The 23,136-nt window shown below is 44.0% G+C and overlaps 4 protein-coding genes across 6 annotated transcripts; 2 read left to right on the forward strand and 2 right to left on the reverse strand.

The window, feature by feature from the left end:
• The first annotated feature begins 229 nt into the window (after positions 1-229).
• LOC120955082 (probable very-long-chain enoyl-CoA reductase art-1) lies at positions 230-3,739 on the forward strand. The gene is made up of 5 exons (XM_040375588.2): positions 230-495; positions 588-943; positions 2,732-2,948; positions 3,017-3,132; positions 3,217-3,739. Exons 1-5 carry the CDS (start codon positions 490-492, stop codon positions 3,419-3,421), a joined length of 900 nt encoding a protein of 299 aa, XP_040231522.1. The 5' UTR covers positions 230-489; the 3' UTR covers positions 3,422-3,739.
• LOC120955079 (anillin-like) lies at positions 3,522-10,797 on the reverse strand. Of its 2 annotated transcripts, XM_040375584.2 has the most exons (9): positions 10,582-10,797; positions 8,632-10,480; positions 8,235-8,559; positions 7,350-7,479; positions 6,921-7,100; positions 5,943-6,546; positions 5,567-5,865; positions 4,847-5,490; positions 3,522-4,768 (listed from the first exon to the last, which is right to left on the reverse strand). In XM_040375584.2, exons 1-9 carry the CDS (start codon positions 10,597-10,599, stop codon positions 4,657-4,659), a joined length of 4,161 nt encoding a protein of 1,386 aa, XP_040231518.2. In that variant the 5' UTR covers positions 10,600-10,797; the 3' UTR covers positions 3,522-4,656. The 2 variants fall into 2 exon arrangements, with proteins under 2 accessions (XP_040231518.2, XP_040231519.2); XM_040375585.2 differs by lacking the exon at positions 6,921-7,100.
• A 1,010-nt stretch (positions 10,798-11,807) lies between these two features.
• LOC120958069 (HIG1 domain family member 1A, mitochondrial-like) lies at positions 11,808-13,156 on the forward strand. The gene is made up of 3 exons (XM_040380624.2): positions 11,808-11,993; positions 12,278-12,579; positions 12,661-13,156. The coding sequence occupies exon 2, from the start codon at positions 12,279-12,281 to the stop codon at positions 12,549-12,551; it is 273 nt and encodes a 90-aa protein (XP_040236558.1). The 5' UTR covers positions 11,808-11,993; position 12,278; the 3' UTR covers positions 12,552-12,579; positions 12,661-13,156.
• A 2,207-nt stretch (positions 13,157-15,363) lies between these two features.
• LOC120958068 (uncharacterized) lies at positions 15,364-22,418 on the reverse strand. Of its 2 annotated transcripts, none has more exons than XM_040380622.2 (5): positions 22,164-22,418; positions 17,453-17,575; positions 17,086-17,291; positions 16,707-16,926; positions 15,364-16,487 (listed from the first exon to the last, which is right to left on the reverse strand). In XM_040380622.2, the coding sequence occupies exons 2-5, from the start codon at positions 17,483-17,485 to the stop codon at positions 15,441-15,443; spliced, it is 1,506 nt and encodes a 501-aa protein (XP_040236556.2). In that variant the 5' UTR covers positions 17,486-17,575; positions 22,164-22,418; the 3' UTR covers positions 15,364-15,440. The 2 variants fall into 2 exon arrangements, with proteins under 2 accessions (XP_040236556.2, XP_040236557.2); XM_040380623.2 differs by lacking the exon at positions 22,164-22,418 and adding an exon at positions 19,283-20,109.
• Positions 22,419-23,136: the final 718 nt, after the last annotated feature.

Genomic DNA, 23,136 nt, shown 5'->3' on the forward strand with positions numbered 1-23,136 from the left:
TTTTATGTTTTAAATTTTGTGAATAATTGTTTGATGAATTATACATTTTACGAGTTCGTTTGATAATTTCGTAGAATTTAATGCCCTGAACCAGCTATCATTCCAAATTCACCATACTGTCATACGCAAGCCAAGCTCAAGTCGTAACTCCGCTACCATAAACGCAACTTACCTGCCCGAATCAGCTTCGGCAAAAGTCATCAACAACGCACCCCTTGGGGTTGGGGAGGGGATGAGAGGTGATACCGCGTTGGAAGTTTGGAAAAGCGGGGGGTAGAAGGAGGAGGAAATCTTCGCTCACTGCTTGTTCGCTGCTGCTTCGCAATCCCGTGTGTCGGTCCGTGTAGTGCGTGAGACTGGGCTGCTTGCTGTTGAATAATCGTACCCATCGTCGAAACACCGTAAGGTCGACCGCTACACACTTTCTCCGCAGATAACGGGGTCCCACTTTGGTAGACGGAAGTGCCACGGGTTACTATAGCAGCAAACATGGAGGTAAGTCTGGTTTTTCGTGATGTGTTCGGTAGTACGAAACGTCGTGTAATTCGGGGCGCTTTATTTTTTTCATTTGTTTGCCGGGTTGATAGATCGAATTTTTGGACGCCAAATCGTCGAAATCGCTGGGCAAGTGTCGCGTGTCGGGCGACACCACACTGCAAGCGCTCAAGACGGAGGTGCAAAAGCTGAAGCCTGCCCTGACCGTGCACCGCCAGTCGCTCCGGCTGGAACCGCGCGGCAAGCCGCCAAAGGAAAGCGAAACGCTGAAATCGCTCAATGTCGCGGCCGGCGGCAAAATCTACGTGCGCGATCTCGGCCCACAAATCAGCTGGAAGGGCGTCTTCCTGGCGGAGTACGCAGGGCCAATCTTTGTTTATATGCTCTTCTACCAGCGCCCTTCGCTCATCTACTCCAATGCGGACAATCCGATGAGTCTTACCGCCAAGTAAGTAATACGACTGGGAAGGTGCCGAACCGGACAAGGCAGGGCAAAATGCAAATGGGGCGGCAGCTTGAGGTGGGCTTTTCGGAGCATTCTCTTTGTAACCGCAGTTGCGAATCCAAATGGTGTGGTGAAAGGAGGGAAGAAAAAAAAAGCGCCCGCCCGCTGTTACTTAATCGCTATCAAGAAGAAGTGGTTCGAAGTCCACGCGTCGTCGTGGCGGGGTACGATAATGAAACTGCCGCACGGGTCGTTAATGAATGTACATACATTGCCCTTCCCGTGGGCCAGGTAGGCGATACAGTTGATATGGCAAAACACATTCATTGAACCATGCGCTTAAGTCATACGAAATTCGTGGCCGATTTTCTACTACTGCCGAAACATTTGGGATCTTTCTATTTGCTGTTTAAAACGGCAGACAAAAAATAGAAAGTTTTGTCCAAAACATGCCCCCAAAATAACAAAGTAGGCCTTCATCTCTTGAAACGAGACAAGTTTGTGTCGTTCGTTTCGGCATTGCCCTTGAGTTAGAAACAGAGTTTTCAGTCTCCAAACGGAAGGTCTTTTTTGTGCGTGCAACCTGCTCCGCCATCCGTGCCTTAGTGCGTCATGGACGCTTATTTGAACGATCAAGCGGGACGAAACATAAAAAAGCGCATAGGACACCTGCGCTTGCCGTCACACCGTACGGCAAGTAAATATAATTTACCAATCATTCAAAAGCTTCTCCAATCCCTCCCAGCGCACAACAACCATTTGAATGCAGCATGTTCGTTCTCTGCTGCGGTGTGCGTGTGCTTGTGTGACGCAAGCAAAGTGTGGTTACTGTGAACGGTTTGTTTTTGCTATTGGCAAGTTCAAGGGCAGAACACGCTTTGCCGGCTCGCGTTCCTTTTTATGTGTACGGGCAGACATCAGCGATCACCGCTTTTGGTCCTAGATGCTGGATAAGAGGGAAATTATTATTATATTATTATTTATTGATTAATCTTCAACGAGCCATATGGCCTGATTAGGTAACAGTACAAAAAAAAACATAACAAAATCAAGATTTGTATCACAGTTCACTGTGGCCACGGCAGAAGCCGGATACGTTCCTTGAAGCATTGCGTTGAAATGTTCAAGTCGAAGAAATTTGAAACAGTGTTGAATACAGCCGACATACGGAACATAGGGTCTGACCGGCCAGCGCTGGAGCGAGGCCGTAGAGTCACTCGAAAGCTATGTGGTCGGGATGGTGCATAGATATCGATGCGATGCAACAAAGGCGATGAGTCGATAGAGCCATTTAGCAAACCAGTGATTTATGGATAAGCGCATGTTCAACGAAATAGAATTTTTTATGTTATCAAGGTTTTCGGCTTATTATTCATTACAAAACTCTTGCTATAACAAGCTATTTGTGGCAATATAAATGTTTTTTTTTAATTACAAATTAAAAAGGTAGAATCATTTCACAAAATTAAATCTCTCTGTATGCAGACCTGATCCTATTGTGGATCAAATTATAGATCAAATCTTTGTAAATTAATGAAACAATCAGGCAAAAAATAAGGCAAACGCAAGATAGCAGAAAATGTACCTACGGTTTCATGTTTTATTACAGAAGACTGCTCACTGCTAGGTATATTATAGAGTTATTTATAAATATATTGTTTTCACTTAGCATGAACTTTTACAAAATTAATCAATATTCTGCCATTCGAATTTTCAAAATATTCCATTAAGTCACGTTTCTCAATCAAGTTTACGATTAACATCCCCCAATGCTTTCACACTTATCTCTAGAATTGCGGCTGCATGCTGGGTGGGACATTACACTAAGCGTCTTCTGGAGACACTTTTTGTGCACCGTTTCTCCCATGCGACGATGCCCCTGAGGAATCTGTTCAAAAACTGTTCGTACTACTGGGCGTTCGCTGGCTACGTGGCCTATCACGTAAACCATCCGCTGTTCACGGAACCTTCCCCCGCCCTGGTGTATGCTGGGTTGGCCACCTTTGTGGTAAGTGGTTATTCTCATTTTCTGGCCAATAGGTTAGTTGCTCATAGTTTAAAATTCTTTTCCCACAGGTAAGCGAGCTGGGCAACTTTTCCATCCATATTCTGCTGCGGAACTTGCGACCGGCAGGCTCGAACGTGAGGAAAATCCCCGTCCCGGATGCCAATCCACTCACGCAGTTGTTCAAGTAAGTGAAGAGCGCCGCATCACCACTACCCGATAAGCTTCCAATAATTTAATCTTCTTTTGTTTGTGCCGCTTTGATTTTTAGCTTCGTCTCGTGCCCGAACTACACGTACGAGTTTTTCTCGTGGGTCGGCTACACCCTGATGACGTCCTGCATTCCGGCCGGTTTGTTCGCGGCCGCCGGCATGTACCAGATGACCGTGTGGGCCCTCGGCAAGCACCGCAACTACAAGAAAGAGTTCAAAGACTATCCGAAGAGCCGCAAAGCTATCCTTCCGTTTGTGCTCTAAGTTAATGGGCGATGGTTTACTAATTTACGAAGAACCAAAACAAAGAACAAACATAAGACAAAGCAGAGTCCGGGGTTAAAGAGAAAGAGAGAGAGAGAGATTACGTTTTGGTATTTTTCTACATTAAGCAAAGGGAGTGGGAATACGTTTCGAGCTATTAATTTAATGTTTGCCGTTTACTTATTAAACATAGCTGTTTCTTTGTTTGTTTTCTGCGGTGGAGGTAACATTTCCCTGCTCAGATGGAAAATTGTCACAGTTATAAGATTTAGACGTTCACACATTTCTCATTTTTTTTTTTTTTTTTGTAAAATCATTCACGAAAGACAGCAACCAACCAAACAAGTTTTCTTGGGCGTTTATTAGGATTTCAAATATGAATAGCTTTTTGATTTACTGCTAATTGTTTGCAGTCACAAGATGAAGTGTGGTCATATCCCTTCGCAACAGCATTCCTGGAGTCGCATTTATAAATTGCCTTAACGAAACATACTCAAGTTGAAACACACGGAACGTTCATTCCTTCGATCACATCGTTGTGGCAGAACTGTTTGGTGGAATATGACAAAAGGGCGGCATTGACAACACTTCACAGAAGTAGAGCTATATTCAATAAGAGGAAATGCAAAGCAGTGACAAAATAAATACATTAAAGATAACAAAACAATACATCTTCTTTTCTCAATTCAAATCCAACTCCAAAGAAAAAGGCCCATTAGTTGCTGAAAAAGCTGTACTCGTTTTATTATTCACAAGATATATCGGGTTAGTTATATATCCACATTTATGGTCGGATTAGCACACGTTCGTTTTAGAAAAGCATATAATTTCTTCTGGACTATCGCTAATTCTTTCTCCTCAGCAAAAACAATACTTCCGTGTACAGTTGATTCGAAAGTGTTAGTTAAATGCAATGCTCATTCTTAAAGCGGATCCGCTTCTCCTCTTTCATTCTTTCCCTATCGCTCGGTAAAGGACATTGAAATTAAAATATTACACTAGTTAATATATAAGACCTTTGCACACAACACCACACAAAAATAATACTTAAAAATTTACATACAGCGACACTCCGCTCATGGCGACGCTACGTATATTCGATGGCAAAAGATCTCGCTGTCTAATGCAGAATGGGGAGCAAAAATCAAGTACATCGCAAATAGACAACTATCTAACATATCCTTCTGAACTAAATGTAAGAGAACAAGTCAACTGTAAAAAAAGGAACGCCTCCTCTAACAGCTAGTGACGTGGCTGGCACCCCAAGCTTTCAACAATGCCAATGTTTTGTTTAAATGGGCACACCATTCATCTCGCTCTTCCTTTGAGTCGGCGGAAAGCAAATATCTGTGGGACGAAAAAAAAATCCATTCCATTAGTTACTAAACCCCTAAAAAGTGATCATTTTGTAAGTATAAACCATACCTTTCGATAGTAGTTTTGCCGTGGCGAACGATTTTCAACGATTCCACATCGTCATCCCGTGCCGGACGCGGAAACTCCAACAACAGCGTGTTCAGGCGCGAACAGATGTCACGCGGCGCAACGCCAACCCGCTGCGTACTGCAGCCCTGCAGATCGATGCTACCGATCGGTGCTTTCCGCTTCTCATCGTCCGGATACTTCCAGTAGTTAATCGTGTGGCGCTGCAACCGACACCAACGCCGATGCCAGGCGCCCAGTCCCGACACGTCCTCGTACATCGTCAAAAAGCCATGATAGTCCACCGTTACCGCGAGCTCACAGTTTACGCGCATATTGACGGTGCCATCGAGCGGGCTGGCACAGCCGGAGATTGGATTCAGCGTCCAGCTCGTGCGTTGGATCTCTTTCAGCGAAAAGATGATGAATCCGTACTGTGTGAGCGAAGGCGACCGGACGGCTTGCGGACCGGCCGGCGACTGTACCGGTGGCATGATGAGGCGCGAATTGCTCTTCAACCCTTTCGGGGTGTGCAGCAGCTTGCTCGAGCCACTGCCAGTTTTCTTTTTACCCAGCGCAATGTGGTACTTAATCTCGTGGGGCAGCACTTCGCGACTAGCGGGCATGCCGTAGATTTCCATCGTTATCTAAAGAAGATTCAAATTCAAATATAAAATAACGCATTACAAAAGAGCTTTCGCCTCTATGTGAACTTCAATTTACCTTAAAATCAGCAAACACATTGCTCAGTTGTAGCACATCGGGAAAACGGACCGATAGCAGCCCTGGCAGTGTCGGTGCCGTCTGTGTGGCCAACACAGTTTCATTATACTTCAGCAGACACACCAAATTATGGCCACTGATCTGATCCGTCGCCAGCTTGCGCATGTACTCCTGCTTAAGCGGCAGCGTAATTTCCTTCACAGTTAAACGGCCCTTCTCGGTGGGAGCACCTGGCGGTCGCAGGCAGCCTTCAACGCGCAGCCGTTGTACTTCGTCCAAAATGGCCTGTCGACGGTGTGCTTAAGCGAGGAAAGAAAATATTGTTTAATATGCAAATAAGAATCAGTAAATATTTTCTGCTTTTTTTTAAACTTACTTGCAACGAGCAGATGACGTTCACCTTCGGCGGACTCGGTGGAGCCAGAAAACTCAATCGTGGCCGCACATAGGTTAAGCGCTTGGCTAGCTTGGGCTATGATCGTTTGCTGCTTGCATACTTCGTCCAGCAGTTTCTTCACCTTTTCCTGGACCAAAAATTCACCCTCCTCCGTACCGGTGGAGGTAGACTCAGCCGTGCTGGATACGTCCTCCTGCTCATCCGAATCATCCGCGGTGGTAGAATCAACCGTTCCGGCTCTAGGCGAGGAGTTTGTTGCTGCCATTTTCGTCGACACCGGCGTACGTGGAACCTTCCGTGGGGTCATCGAGTTTTGCTGTTGCTGACGTCGGTAGAAGCTAACGGTGTGGACCAACGTGACCATATCGTCGTCATCTTTCGAAGGCTTCACTTGAAGCTCCGACCGCACCGGGCTACTGTAGTCTACGGTACCAACTTGGCTCTTGCGTGGCGTACCCGACTTACGCTTGTTAGCACCACTTTTGGGATCCTTTGCCGACTCTTCCTCGTTGATAGTGGCGCAACGATCGCGCCCCGAGTGCTTCTGGTAGGAGAAACTGTTGGACGACACTGAAGACTTTCGCTAAATCGGCATTAAAGATAGAGGAAAAATAGTTCATATAAAAAAAGCAAATACATTTGAGCGTTTAACAGTTACAACAAGTAATAAAGACAGATTTTAACGTTTTCATTGATGGAAATATTAAAGTGTTATCCCATAGAACCAGATCACTCAAGCATTTACCACAGATCGAAGAGGAGCGCCACAGATTATGTTAGAACAATTTAAAAACATTCATTTCATAAATTGGTAAATATATTATACTTTGTTAAATACACGTTCCAACCACAGCACATACAAAACAATCATGCAATAGGATCGATTAGTATATTAGTTAAACGTCCACAGCACCAAACCCGCAGCACAAGCAGATTGCTAGATGTTTAGTTTCTTACGGGTGTATCAAACGCTTCACTGTCTTCTTCCTCCTCTTCCTCGTCAACCAAAGCTTCCTCGAGGCAGGCATCGATCAGGTCACTGTCTTCGAGCGGATCCGTGCCATCGCTGGCACCGGAACGATACAGGCTGAAAGACACACCCTTCGGGGCCTGCGCCTGGGCAACTTCTTCCTGTTGCTACAAATTTCAAAAAAGTACGATATAAAACTTCGCAACGCGGTAAAACGGCGGGAGAATTTTCGACTGGCAGAGGATCATTTGTTCATTGTTTCTTTGAAGAAGTAATCGAAGATATTATTACAAGGGAAGTTTGCTAATTATAAATCAAAACTCAAAACACAACAAAACAAAAACTTATGAGTGCATTTGCAAAAAACAATCCTACATTCTAAATACTTTGTAATCAGGGAGAGCTTCGTGACTTACGTTCCATTCTTGACTTTGGCGACGGCCACGACTAGTGCGACGATCGTTCAGCTTGACGGCTTGTAGAATTTCGCGCCCCAGGCTCACGTTGGCAATGTTGGCCTCTTCATCATCGTCCGAGTACATAAAGCTGTGAAAAGGTGTTGGTAAATAAAAACCAAATATTATTTAAAACCCGTTGAATTGTGGTAACAACGATATTTCAAATTTCTCAAAACATGAAAGCATGATAAATGAAGCTTAACATTGAAATGAGAAAATGGTTGATGAGTTTATGAAAATGGTGGTTATTAATTTATTATTTATGCAATTATGACACAAGCTGCTTTGGTTTAGTGATGAATATCATTTAAGGGTGAAACTTACATTTAATGTTTATATATTTAATTTGATGTTTTGCCTGCTTAAACTTCAACAATATGAATAATCACCTGTATTTATTCATTTTTAACCAGATAGATTTCATAGAGATTTCTATAATATAAATGCATAATATTTCTATTATTATTATTATTTCATAACGAAATAATGAAGCATGGCATGAACTTCCATTCAGGCAATATCTTTATGTAATGCTTTGATTTCCATGATTTTTGCATTATTTTCTAACAAAATTTCGCGAAATAATCAAAAATTAAATGTGAACAAAATGGACTATGATGAAACTAACTTGAAAATGATTTTCTATGAAAAATAATTGTGAAAATGATAGTAGAAAAGGAAAGAGAAATAAAACCAGCTAACCCGTATGAAATGATGTGAAAAGACAATTAAAAAAAAAAAAAAAACAAGTTTAAAAACACATAAACCCCCACACCAAATAACGGTTCAGGTTAAATGTTAGCGCAGCAAAAACACTGCAAAAGATCAACAATGAGTTCCCACCTGTCGTCATCCTCATCCACCTCGTACTGACGCCGTTCGTTATCTTCCTCCTCGTCATACTCTTCCTCCTCATCGGCCAACTCCCGTTCACCGTCTTCGGCCTCACCGTAACAGGTGCGGTAGGCACGCTCTGACCCTTCCGAACCGGATACGGTAGCAGTGGTGTAATCATCACCCATCGCACCCTCGTCACCCGATTCGGTGGCCGTCGTTTCGATGTCACTCAGTGCCGGATACATTCGCCCATCCTTGGCCGCCGGCCCAACACGGATCCGCTTCACATCGTCCAGAGCGGCCATCACATCCGCACTATCGTTAGTACCGTCTTGAGGAGAAAAGAACAGTCGAGGAAATTTACTTTAAAATATTTTTAAAAATTAAACTTCTGTTTGCGTACCACTGCGCCGTTTCGCTGGCGGTCCACCATGACCGTTGTTTCCTTCCGCCGAGTGCTTCGATTGTTTCCGACCCGTCAGATAACCCTCCGGTGGCATCGGCGGTGCAGATGGAATCGGTTGCGTTTCGTACTCGATCGTATCCGACGACATGTCGGCCGGTTTGGTGAACCGGTTTAGCAGCATTTCCATCTCCTGTTGGCGCATACGACGGATCTCTTCCGATATTTCCGACTGCGAAATCGTGCTCGTGTCGGACATGAGAGCCTCCACCGTATTACGGATGGCGGAACCGGTCGCTTTCGTTTCCACTTTCGGTGCCGCTTTGTCATGATCAACCTTCGGTTTGCTCTGCGGTGAAGCAGGTGCAACCGCTCTGCTGCTCGCTGCTTGCTGGGTGATACTCCCAAATCCAGACCCCTGAATGGCAGCACAGGACATCGGTCCCGATCCGGACGAGCCCGACTTGCACCCCTCCTTCTGTCCCGTGATCTGCCGAATCGAAGGGCTAATACCGAATGCAGCCTTCGGCACCAGTGCAGCTCCCTTGTTCTTCTCGAAAATGGCCATGCGCTCTTTAAGTGACATTTCAGCGGGATCTTTCTGGCCTGGTTTCAGGATGGATTGGCGCCGTCCGGACGATTTTTCAAACATTGCAGCACGCCCGGATACGAGACCTCCGGCTGGTTTCGGTGCACCAACCGCAACTTTCTTCGGCTGGGAAGAAGAAGAAGAAACAGGGACCGATTTCTTGACCGTATCAGCCTGATCAGCCTGGGTGGTGTTCCGCTCGCGAGAGGTAGAACTCACGGCCGAGGCCGTTACCGGAGCACGATAGGTGTCCGTTTTTTGGCCATTCTTGTCTTCCTTGTAGTCGTACACCAGCTTCGATGTGGTTGATTCCCGTCGCTGGAAGCCTTGCGACTCGAGCGTGTCCATTACCTTTTGATCCCACTTAAGAGATTTTGTTTGGACCGGTTTACCTGCCGCCCCTGATGATGGCTCGCCACCACCATTGCTACCCGTCTTCTGGGTGGCTGTTAGTATCGATTTCGGAGGATTTGGTGCAGGGTACTTTTTCGGAGTTGCACCTGTACCTGGTGCCGAGGAGCCTGAGGCACCAGTCCTAGCTTCTCCTGCACGCTTCGGACTTTGCTGTCGGATGCTACTGCTGCTGATAGGCGATTTCCGTTCCCTACCCGGCACGATCGTCTCACGATGATGCGTAATGTCGGGATGCGACGTATCGTCTTCCCAATTGTTTATCGAATCGGCCAACATTGCCAGTTTCGCGAGCTTCGGTTTCGGCTTATTACTACTCTGCTTCACATCCTCATGAAACCGACCCTCGGTCCGGTGCACCGGAGAGGACAGATCCTGCGTCTCCGAGTACAGCGTGCCAAGCCGCTGCAGCTGGTTACGGCTCTGATCGCGGATCACGCTTTTCGCTTCGGCACTGTTCTCCTTTTCGCCCTCGAGCGCACGCACAATGTTATGTTCCCATTGCTTCTTAACACTTCCATCGTTCTCCAGCTCCTTCACGCCCAGATCGACCTGCAGATTGGCGCTCGTGGTGATGTTTATTTCCAGTGCCAAATCACAATTGTCCTGCCCGCCGATGTCGACCGTCGTCGTACGCTCACCGTCCGTAGCCGTTCGCGTGGAAACGGTCGTCGTAGGAGGCGGTGGTTTCGGTGCGGAATGCTTCTTCGTCACCGACTTTTTCTTGGGCGATGCTCCCGCTGCGCCCCCCTGCTGGTCCGTTTCGTAGTTAAACTCCGAGAGCGGAAACTTGGAGGTGTTCGTGATGCCAAGCGCGGCCGCACGCTTTTCCGCACGTTCAAGTATGTTCTGAAAGAAGCCACCGAAATAGGGCACATTAACTCACAGGAGCTCATTGCCGCTTGGACGCCACATCCAGTTGTTAAAACACATCCGTTCAGTCAGCTTACCTGAGTGAAAGGATCCATTATTGCATTTCCCAGCAAAACAACACTTTTACACCAAAATATATAAATAACACTGTGTGAATTCGCTTTTTGCACTACCTTTTCACTGGGGTTTCACAAAAAATGCGACAATTTACGCCGTTTTCAGCAGCACCACAGCGGAGCCGATGTTGCTTGCTTTGTTCTGGGTACGCGTCAGGGCAAGCTGTTGAGGTTTGAAAATTGCAACGGTTCATCGCCCGCTTCGGCAGAAAACGGTCCCTGTCAAAACAAGCCGTTGAAACAAAACTTATCGTTTTGGTGTCATTTGAAAACGATAAGTTTAAACGTAGCGATAAAAAAATATTAAAAAAAACATTTTTTTTATGATTATGGCAAAGTGTTCAGTAACGTTACATTTATTGTTCTCTATTTCACGTTTATTTGCTCAATAAAAGTTAATAAACGATTAAAAAAAAGGACGTACATAAAGGCCGCCAAAAAGCTTGCCTGACCTGCGGTCCAGTGTGGCCAGATTATATTGGTAGATTTCGGCAGGAGCACTGTTGAGAACGCAACCATTTAAATGTAATCAATTATTTTAACGATCAATTTATTCTTCATTTTCTTCAATTTCTGAGGAAAATACAATGCGCGAGCGAGCGTTCTTTTCAGTGGCACTCACTGGCACTCTGCCTCGTGCATTTTAAAGGCATGCAATAGAGCGCATTCTCTCCGTGAAGGCGCTCCATCCGCCATTTTTATTTTTCAGCCCAAAAGAACGGACTTCGGATCCGATCTTGGGCTGGACCCCCACCGTGTGTTTGTACCTACCCCTCGACTGAAAATTTAATTCTCTTTTTCTGTCAGGTGAGCTTAAACCGCGGACAGCGAGATTCAAATTCAAATTTAAATAATTTTCTTTGGCTAGCAATTCTCGGAATCCCCACAACTGACATAGTCTACTTATTAGGAACACTAAATTTTAACGGATAAAACTAAAAAGTGCCAGGCAAACAAACGTGCATCAGCGCGATAAGTAACAAATGAGGATAGCGATCCTTGAAACAGCAACCCAAGCGCCACAGATTAAGCTTAAACGACTGAAAAATCAAATATCTGTGATTTTCGGTAGGATAAATGGAAAATCGGTAGTTTTAGGGCGGTCATCTGTGAATCGGTAGGCATATAAAAAATCGGTAGGAATACAGATAAATCGGTATTTCTGGTCACTCTGGCCACACAACCAACACAAACAAAGCGAACCGTCATTTCTATGTAGGTCGATCATCTGGCGCGCTGCAACGTGAATTTCATCATCTTTCGCTATCCGTCGGCTGGAAGGGATAAAGTGGTACAAAACTTCACCCTCCCTGCGGTGCTATCCCCACGTGGACACTATTCGCCGGCAACAAACGGAACGTGCAATTGATCAGGTGCGTACGATTGTGCGAGCAAGCAAGCTTAGCAAGCAAGCCTTAGCACCTAACTGCACGAACAGAACTATCCTCGTGATGTAACGCATCATCATCATCTGCTCGGTGCAAGGTGTGTGTGTGACCTTGAACTTAGAAGCAAAAGATAGTGGCAGGATGGGGATGGGTGAAAGTAGTAGCTAAGGACGGTGGAGGGGAATTGTGGTCGTCCCCACTGCTGATGGACTCAAGTGGGGCTATAAATTAATGTACCACCATGAATGCTCTCTTTATCTCTGTACCAGGATGAGCGGTAAGGTTCCATCGTTCGACGAGACCCACTCGGATAAACTTGCCCGCAAGGCCCGGGAGTCCCCTTTCATGCCGATCGGTATAGCCGGACTGGTGGCGGTGTGTGCGATCGGTGCTTACAAGTACAAGCACCGAGGGGCTATGTCGACGTCCGTGTTCCTGATGCAGCTGCGAGTGGCCGCCCAAGGCACGGTGGTCGCCGCCCTATCTATAGGTCTCGGCTACACGATGGCCAACGAATACATCTTTAACAAAAAAGACGACTAACAAGGAGGCTTTTAGGATACTCAAAGAAGTAAGTATGCGGCGCCAGAGGATGCTCTTGTGCTAACATTAATTCTAATGTAATTGTTTTACTTTCTTCTCCTCCAAACAGGTGTAAATAAGTATTAATGAATAGAGCAAGACACTATTTATTCTCCGTTGAGTCCCCACCAGGCCAAAATCAATCCCTTTATATTCAACTTAACGCATCCCCTCCCAAAAAAATAACGACGCCTACTATTTTCTAGTGCAAGGCACAAGAGAACACTGTGATTGATAAGAAGTTATCGCGATGACAAACGATGCGCAAACGTACGAATTGGGTGAGTGCGTATGATTCGCATATCGGTTCGCACTTGGTTGCACTTGGATTGGTTTATCTCATTTAGTGTATACTGAAAGGATTATCTATCAGTGTTACGTTATTCTAATTATGATAGATAGCCTCAATCTCCCCATCTTTCGGACTAGTTTACACAAAAAAATGAAGCAAAAATATTAACAATAGTTTTTAGTTATGGCATTATTGGAAAGAAGTGGTATGGTTAAAATGAATGCTGCTTAATACAGAAACGAATATAAATGTGTATTGTACCAAGTGCATAAAACAGTGTTTCTATCGCTATGAAATGTAGTGCCTTTTCGGTAGATAACATTCTAGTACAGGTAAGATTGTCGTTTGTTTTTCCGGCGTAGTTAATTCTATGAAGTTGATGCGAAAATTATCATTGGCTTGTAAAGAAGTTGCTTTTGTTTTTTTTTTTTTTATTCAGGAGTAACGGTCCAAAAAGGCCGTATTGCTTAAAAGTTGCTTTTGTTAAAGCTTTAAAAAGTGCTTCCGGATACTGAAATCCATACTCGGAAACATCAAAATGGAAAGAATTCAAAGTGAAATATCACTAACGGCTACGCGTAAAAGCCTGTTCGCTGCATGTGATACTGTGGTATGACGCGTGAAGAGAAGCGCAAGCAAAATTAACGGCGAAAATTTATGGTTATTTATTTTTAGTTCAACTACGCGTTCGCGAAACGATCTATTTCAGTGAATGGGTGGTGTATGGTGTACTGTATCCTAGTTAACCCCCATACAACGCTTATTGAACATATGTTAACTCTTGACCTTCGACAATTGGCCGTGAAGTGGTTGGTGTGATTGTGAAGTACATCCAATCAAAATGTTGATAAAACGAACTGTAATTTATGTCAAATATTTGTGAATTGTAAATCATCTGAAGAGTTGTTTTGCTTATCTATCAAATCTATCAAATCTCTATCGTACGCGATATGTAAATCTCAAGAGCATAATACTAGAGTTAAAATAGAGTTGTTTAATCATAGATAAAGCTTAAGAAGGAATTATTCATATACACAGTAATTTATGATCTGATTTGGAAATTATTATTTATTTTTATTATTATTTATTATTATTATTATTTTTATTATTATTTTTTATGGGTAGCACAGCAGCATTCGGTAATATGGACAAGGGTGGTTGTAAGTAGGTGGTCAAGTATACATCGGCCAAGGGATGTATATCCCTCAAGGGGCATACAGTATTATTACAAAATTTACCGATCAATAGACCAGGGCCTTAACAGCTTTTTCACGGTTGATTGTCTATTTTTTCGGTATTTCAAGAAAAGCACTTATTTAAAGTTCAGCAAGCACTTCGAAAGTCCATTCTGTGAAATGAGATGGATTTACTCATTTAGTGACCATACTGGTCGATACAAGGTTTACCAGAAGTTCTCATGGCTGTGGGACACTCTATTGCTTCTTTCTTGCGTGAAATGAACTTAATGTTACGGGAATTGGATTCTATAACACTTTTGTTGGACAAATCCAATTGGAATTTCCAAGGAGCCTGTCCAAAAAGGGTGCCATAGCCCGCGTACACACGACGCCCACGGGCCTGCATGCCCACGCCCGAATGCAGAGCCGATTGCATACGATTCTATCTTCACCATTAACGTAGGAGGGATAGGCTTATACCACGAACGTACCTGAAAGGTATGCATGCTTCACTCATCAAAGGCAAGGACAAGGCAAAAGAGACACAGAAAAGTTTCCTCACGGCTACACATGTCCTTTGGATGCGTTGTCTATGCGTTTCGCTCGTTATAACAGCGGCATATGGCAAGTAAGCAGTACAACTGCTGCTACCTGATACGCACACATGTTTAACGAACACGATTATTCAATTATAACTGTAATATGAGCGAAAATGTTATAGAATGAAGGGGTTCATGTAAAACAACTTTTGATTTGGTTAGATGAGATTTTTATTGCTGTTCGTATTATTGTTCGTATTATTGTTACAAGGTTGCAAATTCTTACAACGTGAGAGAGGCGGTGATTACCCTGTGGTAGTTTCGGATAGTTCACAGTTTTCTAGAGAAAAATAACCGAATCAGAAAATTGAGAAAGTATTAAATTCGGGATGTCCTCTTTTGGTCACCTAAAACCAATATTGAACGTCCCAGTCCAACCGGAACCGGACGACCCGGTCCATAAAGTCCTTTTAGGCCAGCAAGATGGTTTGGAGGCGTTCGACATTAAGACCGGGTTAACGGATTGGCAGACGAAAGCGCGAGATCGTGAACGGTTTCGCACACTCATAAAACAATCCAAGTCAGTAAAGCGATTGTAGTGCCGGATAAGTAAGTAATTAAGTATGTAAAATAGAATTTAAAATTTTAAGACATTAATTTGTTGGTTGTAAATGCTTCATCGCATTCTGATTCTTGTTGTACAGCCACGGTCCCACCAATGATCGACTTTTCTTTGAAAACACATTGAAAGACCACCCAAATAGTAGACTGTTACCAATATTTTTATTACAAATAATTAGCTATTAGATAGAAAGATCATTACAACCACCAGACGCACGATTTACAGCGTTTTCTGCTCCTGCTGGTGGCGTTTGGTTTGATTCCGCGGCTTTTGCGCCACATTCTTGGGTGCCTTAGAACCGGGCATTACCTCCGTGTTGTGATCCGTGTTTCGTTTGTACACCCGATTGTCAACTGGAATCTGCACGTACCCGTAGTCCAAGCTTTGTGGTTGCTGTTGCGATTGCTGCTGCTGCTGCTGCTGGTAGATCACTTGTTGTAGCGTGCCCGAACCTTGGGGCGAAACACGCGCCTGATCAGCATAAACCGTCGTACGTCTACCGGCCGAAGCGAACGCTACACCAAGCGGCTGGACGGGTGGTGACGGCGGCACATTGATGTCACGGTACGCTGCCAGCGGAATTGCTGTTACGGGGACCGCTATCGTGCCGGCAGCACCACCACCGTTCGATTGTAGCTGTAGCGTTCTGATCGGTCCACCGTTTACGGGTGCTGTCGCAATGTAGGCTAGGTTACCCGCTGCCGGAAAGGCGGCCAGATATGCTCCAGCAACGGGGGTCGCCTGGGTGGTCGTCGAAGCGATCACTGCCCCGGCATGGGGAGCCGTGTTGTAGCTGTGAATCTTCACATCACTCGGTCGGAGTTGGGAGGGATAGAAAGGAGCCGGAATTTGGGTCGGATTTTGTGCGGCATAGTACAGTCGAGCTGGTCGAATCTGGTGCGTGATGTATTGTTGCTGTGGTTGCTGCACGGGAGTGCTTGCGTAGTACCTCTGATAGGCGATGGGACTGACCGGTCCAGTGGGAGCCACTGGTGCCGCTTGTGCCGTAGCTGCTGCTGATGCTACTGCTGATGCCGGCACAACACCCGCAGGTTCATTTTCATAGGTAACGTCCGCACGGTAGCCATTGTTGTCGGCGATGTACTTGACGATCTGCATGCGTCCATCGGGAAGGTGTACCTTGTAGCTGCCCTTGACTGCACCGTCCTGATGCTGCTGTTGGGTGTGCGAAAAATCATCACCCGAGGCCGTATCCTTGACGGCGTATGAAAATACATAATTTTTCTTAACGTCCGTAGCCGCCTCCTGGGTCGGTAGAAGAAATTTGTGAGGATTGTGTTTAGATAATGGTCAGACTTTGGTCACGTACAAACTAATAAAACACTTGTTGGCCTCAACTAAAATTGCCTCAACATCGTATTTAATGTTAATATTGAATATTTAATAATGACTTAATTTATGTTACATTCTCAATTCCCACAATAAAAGCAATAAAACGGCGAAGATGAGCTTGCGATTACTCACATTGAGGCTATCGATGTCTTCCACGGCATAGCTCTTGCCGAGCACACGGGCCGCATGTTTGGCCAACGCTTGATACGCCGGTTTCACCGTCTGGCTATCGGCACCGGAAAACCGCACCATCTTCTGGTGGCGTTCCTTCAGGGCAAGCGTTTCGTACGGGTAGGGCAGTGCGTTAACCGAGCTTCCGTCTCGCAGCCGTGGGAACTGCACGGGACCTTGGCTGCGAAGGGCAGAGACCGTAATAGATCGTGGGAGATTATTATACTACACTACTGTGACAATATCGCAGCCCTATCAAACCGATGGCGCGCCTGCTAACCGATTCACGCAGTAAGCGGGGCGTTCCATCCCATCATTTCCATCGGCAACGGGTGCTTACTTGAGCAGATTTTGGGTGAATTTCTCGCTGTTGGTAATGAGGTTCCGGTCGAAGATGGCGATACCCTCGTAGGCGTGCTGGTACGGGTGTGGATTGACGTCACGAGGCCGCAGCAGTGATGCCGGCTCGGGAGATTCGGCCGCCACGGCGTCACATGCAGGGAGCCCTGCGAGCGTGCCAAGCGTCACCACCAAGCCCCAAGTAAGCTGTCAAAAGGGGGCGTGTGGGAGATAGAAAGAGAACGTTTGTGTGTGTATGTGTTTAAGCTAACATTGTTCAAGCAGAAAACAAACCGAAGACAATTTCCCTGGCGTTACCATGCCCGGAGCGCACTAGGGTGCTAACATTGTCTTACTGCCGGCCTTACCTTCATGATTGCCAACGAACACCTTGACTGCATTTTCGGTTCCCACCTAGGTTCGGAATGATTTCAGCACATCCACAGGGTGAACCCGCGTGTCGCTGCGGTTGCAAATGCACGTGGCTAGAGCTGAAAAAGGGAAAAATGAAACAAAACCGTTTGCGTTTAGTTTGGATGGGTGTTAGTTTTTTTGTTCCTCTCTATTTCACTATGTTTATTACATGTGGTTTTGTCGCTTTTCACACAAATAACTTCTTCACACGCCAAAAATGCGACCAGCGGTTGGTAAGGCCAACCTCCGGGACCGATATATTTTGCTAGCCATAATTGCGAGTGACCTTCCATTGCACTTATATTTGGTTGGCGAATTGTATGCGCAACTAGGGCGAACGACAAGTGATTTTTTGATAACAATTGTAAACATCCAATTATTTAAATGAAGGAATTTAAAGAGCTCCACTTTGTATGCATAATATTAGCATACATTGTATTACAGATACTGTTTTTAAATGTAAAACCAGGGACATAATATGACTAGAACAATTTTACTCAGATTTTCTATGCAGGCTTGCATAACGGACTGACAGATGAAGGTGCGAGACCATGAACCGTTTCGGATACTCCTGAGGCAGTCCCAGACCGCAAAGCGTTTGTAGCACCGGAAAAGTAAGTACAGATTTTTCCAGAGGTTCTCATACTTTTGGGACACTTCCTTGACTCTTTCTTGCGGGAAGTGAACTTTATACGATGGAAATTGGATTCTATGGCACCCTTCTTGGATAGGCTCCTTGGAATTCCTATTAGGTTGGTTCGACAAGGCTATAGCGTCCAATTCCCTTTACATAAAGTCAATATTAAGAAAGTGTCAATAAAGTGTGCCACAGCTATGAGAACTCCTGTAATACCCTGTAAGTAAGTTGCATATGAAATAGTAACGGTTAGAGATGATGATGATGATATGATGATAAATCCCACCTCTTACCCCAACATAGGGTTTGCGTAGGACGAGGACGATACAACCTATGTTGGCTCATTAAAATGTAATAATCCTCTTATAATGATAAAATTTCAAAGATTACTTAATCTAGGATATCTTAACATTATCCCCCAAAATCGAATAGGTACAATAAACCATTCAGCGTTAACCTTCAACTCCTTCAGACACAGTTCAACTCAATGGTCTAATAAAATCACGAACTCCATCGCAACACAATGCCTAGATGACAAGAACGGTTCTCTGGATCTTCCAGATCATCCGTGTTCACCTTGACCCGGCACCCTTAAAAACAAACACCTTTGTCCTACGCGTCTTAATCATGCAGCGGTGGTCCATAAACGACCTATTGGTGGCTCCCATTAGCCGTCAGAACTTTGATTGGGGCTGTGGGTCATAAACATCGTACGGAGTGGCGAAAGCATGCCATCAAAAAAACACTGTACCTAACCGTGCGTGTCGAACCATCGGTGTTTGTCTAATTGGGACATGTTGGTCAAAAGCGGGCACCCCCGCAAACAAGGCATAACACGCAACCACCAACAACAATACCGCACGCCACTGCAGGGGAGCTGCTGCACACGATCGTTTCTAATGATTTGCCTATACCGCGGACCGGGGCGCCCTGAAGATCTTGACCTACGCGTTTGATCCGGAAAGTGGCAAACATCGCACGAAAACTGCGTGTAGTCACGTTTGCTATTAAACCCAGCATCTCCCCATACAAATACGCGTGCTGGATCGGATCAAAGCCAACATCTTCCACCCTCAGCCGTTCTTTCCCTTCCCCTAACGCGGCCAATGAGATAGAAGCGATATTATTTAACGCTTAATTAACATACCAATTAGAGAGCTGCACGGTGCAGGGTAGTTAGTCGCGCGAAGCACGCGAAGCTTTCGGGCGTTGCGCAACCTGAAGATGTCGTTGTTATTGTTGGGGCGCGGACCATGCAAATGGATAAGCGGGCTGGTTTTTGGCAAAAAATGATTTGAGTTTGAAGTGTTTATTGTTTGTAGCATGTAGCGAAAGTGTTGCTGTGGATATCAAGCACATTTCAAGGAGTTTTCATAGCTTTAAGAGGATGATGCATGTTGACTTTCTTTTTTTATGGCGCTCAAATCTATTAAAAGATCCCTCCTTAATACCGCACACATTCGATTATAAAAAGAGTGCTTGTTATTAATTGCGTAAAAACACATTTTTTCAGTTATATTAGTTATACAAGGTTTTCCAGGGGTTCTCATAGTTGTGGGACACTTTTGTTGTGTCGACGTAATTTAGGTAGCACTGTAAGTAGTTTTCGTTAAGTATAAAACACTCATTAGCTAGGGAGTGCTAAACACTCACAACAGGATATATAAGTGTGCACGTGGTGGGTATCGCTCTTCTCTTCTATTGTAACGTGAGAACGGTAACAAGCTATAATAAAATACCGTTTCTCTAAAAGCGGTGTCTTAATAAAACACTTTCTTACTGAGGGAAGTGAACTTCATATGATAGAAATTGGAATCTATGGCACCTTTTTTAGACAGGCTCCTTGGAAATTCCTATGGAATTATCCAACAAGGCTACTATCGAGCCCAATTCATATTGCACTAAGTTCGTTTCACGGCAGAAAGATTCAATAAAGTGTCCTACAGCTAAGAGAACTCCTGGAAAACCCTGTATTAGAAAATATCACTGAAGGGTTAACATTGCACGTGATTAAAATTTCTTAATAGAAAAAGAGAGCAAAAGAAACGTCCAAAAAATAACAATATTGCATTGAAAATGCTTTATACACACTTTTGTGTGTGTAATTGACGGAATAACATCTCATCGTTCTTGAAATTACGGTAATAGGCAGTAAATGTAAAAAGAGTAACATTAAATACTATTATTTATCACAGCTTTGTGTTAAAGTCCGATTATATAGATATGCCTATGAGAATAATAGATTGCCTTAATGGTAACAGTGTATTGTTGAAAATCGTTGATATTCAATTGACATATAAATTTATAATTTAAACAGCAAACAGATAAAATAGTTAAATACATAAGGATATAACACAATAGTATAAAAGTAAACAAGATGAATATAAAACACAATAGTAAATATTACCATTAATGGAAGCAAGCAAGTTTCGAACTTAAATTATGACAATAATAAAAACAGATAGTAATGAAGAGAGAAAAAATCTATTTTCACCGTAAATTTTTTTTTTCTTTTTGTCAAAACGACCTACGTGATCATGCTGGCCTGCACAGACTTACCAGGCTAATTAAGCAATTGAGTAGGTATCTCATCCTTCCCAAACGAGGGTGGTGGGGATGGGAAATGGGAATTGAAAATGAAAGTACTAAATACAAAACTTAATCAGTTAATAATATTCAATGTGCAATATTGAAATTAAAAGAAAAAAAACTGGAAAAAGACAGAATAAAATTGAAATTGAATAAACACGAAAATTACAAAGAAAATGCGTGATAAGGAGCAGCATAAAAGTGAAAATGAATGTTTTAATTTTGGTTTTATGCATCAAACGATATTTAACTTCCCCATGGATAAATAACATGTTTTTTTTTTAAATTAAACTTTTACAACGAGTTCTAATGCCATCCCCTAATAATTACACGCAAAAAGGTAAAAAAGTAAATTAATATTCATTTAATGCTTACAATTTAACGTTTAATATATTTTTAACTAATTCCTATTTCATTCATTTCAATTTCAAGGTACCCATGATTATCGCAAAGAAGTGAAATATTATAAATACAGGAAAACCAATAAACAAAGATACACGACCACAAAAAATCATCCATTGCATAAAATAATAAGTTACTCAATAATGCTTTCCACCAAACAGTTCGCTTCCTACGCATGTTCTTTCACCATTCCCAATCGTACCAAATCGACAAATCGATCACCAAAAACATATGCAGCTCACGTCGAACGGATATTCGGTTCCGTCGTGCCGCTGATGACAAAACGTACCGGGTTCACACCGATGCCTAAGGCACAGACAATATCCGCATCGTTTCTCTCCAACGTAGCAGTAACAACAACAACCCAAAGCTGGATCCCTACCCACACATGATGTACACCGATTTACCGCAGCGACGGCATTAGCATTCCACGGTGCAGGCGTTTGCTGGTGCACCGGCGAACCCCCACAGGTTACACACGTTTATCCGGTGTTGACACGGAAGCTATAGCTAATCCTGCCCAGCACCGCCCAACTGTTTTTTTTTGCGCCCGGGTCGTATGGTAGCGAACGATCTTTCCCAACCAGCAAACCGATTGGAAAGGAAGTCGGCCGAAAATCGGTGTTTGCGCCATCGAGAAGCTGGACAGCAGCGGGTGTCGCCCGCTCTGTTGCTTTGCACGAAAGGGCTCCTAATTGGCAACATTGTTCGGCTCGATGTCGACAATTAATCCTATCTGAGGTGGCCTGCGTTTTGACACAAGACACGCTTTTTACACGCGTTCAACACGACACTACACTGGTGTATATTGGCGGGTCGAAACAGATTTGCGCGATAGGCAGATTTTACACTTCACGATCTGTCGCCGATCGTGATATGTTGCAACCGTTACAGTTTGCGATTGATTTCTTTAAATCACTTTCACTGGGATGAGAACATTCAGATGTCTATTTGATGTGGCGAATCTACTCGTAACGCTTACAAGAGCTACTACAATTTTATTACACCTTGCAAACACACAAACAAATGCAACTTACACTATTATGATCACACTTTAAAGAGACGGCTCTTTGTGCAAACTTTTCAAATTTGCGACCACACGGATAGACACACACGCGGAACAAGTGACTTATGAGTTGAGCAGAACGAAGGCGAAATACAACACGCGTCCGATTATGTTGCGCTCCTGCTGGGCACTGAACGGACGCAGATCGATTGGTGCACAGTGCTGGGCCATAAAGCTGGCCACCGGGTTAGGCTTAAACGCGCGCAAAAAAAACGCCCTCTCCCCCCTAAGCGCTAGCGGAAGGGGTTCTGTTTTCGTTGTTGCGCGGGTGGGAGATTGCGCTCCCTCGAAGTGGTGGTGTAGTCGAGAAGGAGTGATATTGGACGATTTTATAGGAAACCTTCGTAAGTGGTACTTGGGGTACCTTGGTTCATTAGTCAGAGAACTTTGCCTTTCTTAGGTGAAACGGTCCCTTTTGTATGTACAATGTATCATAAATAAAATGGGGGAAAAATATAAACGAAGTAAATGTGATCGTAGATATATTTTACTTGCGATTTAAATAACATTTCTCAATGAAAATTCTTTTTTTTATTTGATTTTCCCATAAATGAAAATTTGAGAAGATAAAATTATGTAAATATAATGATAAACCTATCATCTATTCCAGTGCTCTCCCATTGTAGTGTAGTAATTTTATTGTTAGTTAATGTTAATGTAATGTTTAAACAATCTTTTCGACTATTCGCTTCCCTCGTCTTATTAAATAATTTTATAACTAATACATAATATTTAAGACATTCTTTTTGGCAAAGTATTTCTTCCTTGCAGTTACCCCGTCCAAACTCGATTAAATCTAAATTGCTTTCTTCTTCTATTTGGTGTAACGCCTTACGAAGACATGCCGACCTATACAGGCTTTCGAGACTTTATTCATTACCACGCAGCCGGATAGTCAATCCTTGATAGGGGGGACGGTCCATTCTGGGCTTGAACCCATGACG

This window comes from Anopheles coluzzii, chromosome 3 (genome assembly GCF_943734685.1).
Source record: "Anopheles coluzzii chromosome 3, AcolN3, whole genome shotgun sequence".
Classification (NCBI taxonomy): Eukaryota; Metazoa; Arthropoda; class Insecta; order Diptera; family Culicidae; genus Anopheles; species Anopheles coluzzii.